Source organism: Rana temporaria, chromosome 1 (assembly GCF_905171775.1).
Source record: "Rana temporaria chromosome 1, aRanTem1.1, whole genome shotgun sequence".
Taxonomy (NCBI): Eukaryota; Metazoa; Chordata; class Amphibia; order Anura; family Ranidae; genus Rana; species Rana temporaria.
The window spans coordinates 625,396,244-625,401,756 of NC_053489.1; the positions used below are offsets into that span (position 1 = coordinate 625,396,244).

At 44.5% G+C, this 5,513-nt stretch overlaps 1 protein-coding gene across 1 annotated transcript in view; it reads left to right on the forward strand.

Annotated features, from left to right (window-relative positions):
* Positions 1–1,436, forward strand: part of ADRA2C (adrenoceptor alpha 2C) — a 2,537-nt gene extending 1,101 nt beyond the window's left edge. The window contains exon 1 of the mRNA XM_040335355.1: positions 1–1,436. This exon is cut by the window's left edge and continues 1,101 nt beyond it. Coding sequence (XP_040191289.1) covers positions 1–1,036 — 1,036 coding nt within the window. The 3' untranslated portion in view covers positions 1,037–1,436.
* The last annotated feature ends 4,077 nt before the right edge of the window (positions 1,437–5,513 follow it).

Sequence of the window (5,513 nt, forward strand, 5' to 3'; positions counted from 1 at the left end):
ATATTGGTACTTTGGCAACCTCTGGTGTGATGTCTACCTGGCTTTGGACGTGCTTTTCTGTACTTCTTCTATAGTCCACCTGTGTGCCATCAGCCTGGACAGGTATTGGTCTGTCACTCAAGCTGTTGAGTACAACTTGAAGAGGACCCCCAGGAGGATTAAGGGGATCATTGTCACCGTCTGGCTCATTTCGGCTGTCATCTCCTTCCCACCCCTCATCTCAATGGACAGGCTAGGTGTTGCTGAAGCTGCTATTGCCAACTCCAATTGGACAGGTGAGGAATGGGATGTAAAATGTGAACTCAATGATGAGACTTGGTACATCCTCTCTTCTTCTATAGGGTCCTTCTTTGCCCCCTGTGTGATCATGATATTGGTCTACATTCGCATCTACCAGGTGGCCAAGCTGAGGACTAGGACCTTATCAGAGAAAAAGCCAGCCCCAAATTGCTCCTCACATACTGAGAATGGCTACAGCAAGGCGACCTCTGTCAAGTTTCCTGGGGAGAACGGGCATTACCCCCCATCCCGTGCCACCCCACCAAAAACCACAACGGATCTAGATGAGTTGGACATTGAGGAGAGTAGTATATCTGAGAGTAAGAGGAGGAAGAGTAGCAGTAGGGAGGACAATACTGACTGTGGAAAGGAGAAGAAGAGCTTCTCTAAACAGTCCAGCCGCCTGTCCCGTTCTAGTAACAAATCTATGGATATGTTCTCCTCCAGAAAGAAGAAGAGGAGCAGCATCTCCAGAAGGAAGGTCTCCCAAGCCAGGGAGAAGAGGTTCACCTTTGTCCTAGCCGTTGTGATGGGGGTCTTTGTGGTCTGTTGGTTCCCCTTTTTCTTCAGCTACTGCCTCTATGGCATATGCAGGGAAGCCTGTGCCATTCCGGAAACTTTATTCAAGTTTTTCTTTTGGATAGGCTACTGTAACAGCTCCCTCAACCCTGTCATCTATACTATCTTCAACCAAGACTTCAGGAGATCCTTCAAGAAAATCATCTGCCTGAGCAAGAGGAAGAAGTTCACTCACTGAGATGTATGGCAGCTTTTGACATCGCGCTGCTTGAGGGTGGAAGCAGAGCGCCGCGGGGGTGGGGGTCTGCTGGACCAGAAAGTGCTCATCGGGGCTGAACCACAGCGATATGACAGTATAAGGCAGTCTGAATGTACAGGCAGCATGCCTGCTAGCACTGAGCCCTGTGACAAGCCGAATATTGTTCTGTATGTCTTTTACCGAATCATAGTTTTCTATACCTTAAAAAAGACAGGAAAGAAAGCCAGGAAAATAATGGGGCTTATTTGCTATATTATTTGCTGTCCACCAGGTATGCCATTTTTTTTCTTTTGTAGGCACCTTCTGCTACAGTATATTTTGCATTTGTTCTTCTGAAAATAACAAAAAATATATTTCATAATAAAATAAGTCATCTGTATTTTTTTCAGACATGTCTATGTTAATGCACACTTTCCTGAAGGTATGTACCCATTGTGTCAGGTGGTGACTTAAAGGGTTATTGCAGACCTGTTCTTAGGAGGATAAGAGATGCAGCCATTGAAGGACCATATAGCAAAACAAAAACAAATAAATAGTTTTCTAAAATCCTGATTCCTGCACATGGTTAATGATGGTATTCAGTATATTAATTGCCTTTGGTTTTATTGATTTTTTTCACTACATGCAATGCAAGCTGTTCAGTAAAAATGTCAGTGACAGGGGCTGGGTCACTGGATACCAAGGATGATTACAATGGTCTCCTTATCTTTACATGGCTTAAATCTTCTTACAGAAATCTCACAAGCACCCTTGCCAGTGGTACAGATCTTCCAACCTCAGTCACTTGTAGGGTGGAGAAAATGTGAATAAAGGCATTCAAAATAAAAGAAAACAAGGAATAGTTTATACTTAGCTGCAAGTTTTCAGAAACCAATATTTTTCACATTGGTGTCACTGATATATGGGATATTGCTAATTGTGAGTTATTTTATATACTGCAGCCACTCATGTATATATTTTTTGCAGCACCAGATCAGATAATAAGAAGTCCATGACCTAATAGCCTGGAAACTTTTATCTGTTCCCCCATGCACTGCCATGACATGTTGATTTTACAGCCTAGATGGGGAGGAATGGAAACTTACACCAGGTGGGAGCAACATTTTGTGTCAAGATCTTGCTCATCTGTGAGCTGTGTAGGAGTGACCCTCTATAGAATTTATTTTTTTATCCTCCCACATGGGAATTGGAATGCTATAAGCAGTATTATTGTATATATAAAGAACCGTTTTTGTTTCTCTAAAATTACAGACAAGCTCTAGTAAGAAATTGCCATGTAGGCTTCAAATATAATGGGGACTAATAAAGACACACACACACACACACACATAAAATGACTAATCACAGTGGGCCAGATTCTTAGAGGAGATACGACGGCGTATCTCCAGTTACGCCGTCGTATCTCTGAGTCCGGCCGGTCGTATCTATGCGCCTGATTCATAGAATCAGTTACGCATAGATTTACATTAGATCCGACTGGCGTAAGTCTCTTACGCCGTCGGATCGTAACTGTATATTTACGCTGGCCGCTAGGGGCGTGTACGCTGATTTACGCGTCAAAATATGTAAATCAGCTAGATACGCGAATTCGCGAACGTACGCCCGGCTGACGCAGTAAAGTTACGCCATTTACGTTAGGCTTTTCCCGGCGTATAGTTACCCCTGCTATATGGTGGCGTAAGTGCGGTGTACCAATGTTAAGTATGGCCGTCGTTCCCGCAACGAAATTTGAAAATTTTACGTCGTTTGCGTAACTCGTCCGTGAATGGGGCTGGACGTAATTTACGTTCACGTCAAAACCAATACGTCCTTGTGGCGTATTAGGAGCAATGCACACTGGGAGATTTCCACGGACGGCGCATGCGCCGTTCGTGAAAAACGCCAATCACGTCGGGTCACAGAACATTGACATAAAACAAGCCCCTCTGTCCCACATTTGAATTAGGCGGGCATACGCCGGCCGATTTACGCTACGCCGCCGCAACTTACGGAGCAAGTGCTTTGAGAATACAGCACTTGCCCGTCTAAGTTGCGGAGGCGTAACGTAAATCGGATACGTTACGCCCGGGCAAAGTTACGAGGATCTACCTGAATCTGGCCCAGTGTGTGTACCACTTTATGAAAACAAATGCTTATTTTGTATACCTTGGTTTGGATCAACTAGTGTTGACTATTCCTTGACAAGACTATAACCACAGTTTTTAACAGGGCTGCATTCACATGGACACTAAAAGAGGGCACTTGGGTGGCTTTTCCAACATTTGCCAAGCTGCTCTCCAAACGTGGTGACCATCTTCTGCATTGGCTTTAGGTAGCTGTACATAGTAACCAATCAGCTACTAACTTCAGCATGTTCAATTAACCACTTAAGCCCGGACCATTTCACTGGTCAAAGACCAGAACACTTTTTGCGAAACGGCACTGCGTCGTTTTAACTGACAATTGCGTGGTCGTGCGACGTGGCTCCCAAACAAAATTGATTTCCTTTTTTCCCCACAAATAGAGCTTTCTGTTGGTGGTATTTCGATCACCTCTTCAGTTTTAATTTTTTGCGCTATAAACAAAAATAGAGCGACAATTTTGAAAAAAATTCAATATTTTTTACTTTTGGTAAAAAAAATTGCAATAAGTGTATATTAATTGGTTTGCGCAAAAGTTATAGCATCTACAAAATAAGGGTAGTTTTATGGCAATTTTATTATTCATTTTTTTTTTACTAGTAATAGCGGCAATCTGCAAATTTTAGCATGACTGCGCCTTTATGGCAGGCACATCGGACACTTTTGACACATTTTTGGGACCATTGTAATTTTTACAGCGCTCAGTGCTATAAAAATGTACTGATTACTGTGAAAATGACACTGGCGGTGAAGGGGTTAACCACTAGGTGGCGCTGAAGAGGTTAAGTGTGTCCTAGGGAGTGCTTCTAACTGTAGGGGGATGGGCTGTGTGTGACACGACACTGACCAGCGCTTCCGATTACAGGAAGCTGTGATCAGTGTCCTGTCACTAGGAAAACTGGGGAAATACTTGTTTACATCAGCATTTCCCTGTTATTCCTCACCGTGAGACGATCTCGGGTATTCCCACGGACATCGAGTCCATGGGACCCGCGGTTGGACTCACAGAGCTTGCAGCAGGCGCTCGCACGTCCACAATGTCACTTCTTAAAGGGGACGTATATATACATCCATTTGCCTGCCCGTGCCATTCTGCTGACGTATATCGGCGTGCGTTGGTCGGCAAGCGGTTAAGCTATGCCAAAAGAACCTGGAAGCTGTCTGCATCAGTTTTACATAGTTACATAGTAGGTGAGGTTGAAAAAAGACACAAGTCCATCAAGTCCAACCTATGTGTGTGATCATATGTCAGTATTACATTGTATATCCCTGTATGTTGTGGTCATTCAGGTGCTTATCTAATAGTTTTTTTAAAATTATCAATGCTCCCCACTGAGACCACTGCCTGTGGAAGAGAATTCCACATCCTAACCACTCTTACAGTAAAGAACCCACTACGCAGCTTAAGGTTTAACCGCTTTTCTTCTAATTTTAGTGAATGGCTGTATGTCCTATTAAATTCCCTTAGGCAGAAAAATGTTATTCCTTTTGTGGGGTCACCAGTACGGTATTTGTACATTGAAATCATATCCCCTCTTAAAGCGGTGGTTCCCCCTTAAAAACAACTTTTTTTTATTCCACTGCCCCCCCACATTCCATCACGATTAAGGCACATATTTTTTTTTTCCTGCTGTACATACCTTACTACAGCATATTCACCCGTGCATCCGGGTTGCGAGTCCCGCGGGAGTGGGCGTTCCTCACATGCTGTTGATTGACGTTTTGCCCAAAAACGAGCTCTCCCCCCGTCGCGTAAGCCGCGTCACGGTTGGCGAAAGGAGCCGAACGGCGAGTCGGCGCTATACTGCGCATGCGCATCGCCGTTCGGCTCCTTTCGCCAACCGTGACGCGGCTTACGCGACGGGGGGAGAGCTCGTTTTTGGGCAAAACGTCAATCAACAGCATGTGAGGAACGCCCACTCCCGCGGGACTCGCAACCTGGATGCACGGGTGAATATGCTGTAGTAAGGTATGTACAGCAGGAAAAAAAAAATATGTGCCTTAATCGTGATGGAATGTGGGGGGGCAGTGGAATAAAAAAAAGTTGTTTTTAAGGGGTAACCACCGCTTTAAGCATTTCTTCTACAGAGAGAACAAGTTCAGTGCTTTTAACCTTTCCTCATAACTAAGATCCTCCAGTCCCTTTATTCGTTTTGTTGCCCTTCTCTGGACTCTTTCCAGTTCCAGCACATCCTCCCTGAGGACTGGTGCCCAGAACTGGACGGCATACTCCAGGTGCGGCCGGACCAGAGTCTTGTAGAGTGGGAGAATGATCATTTTATCTCTGGAGTTATTAATGCATGCCAATATTTTGTTTGCTTTGCTTGCAGCAGCTT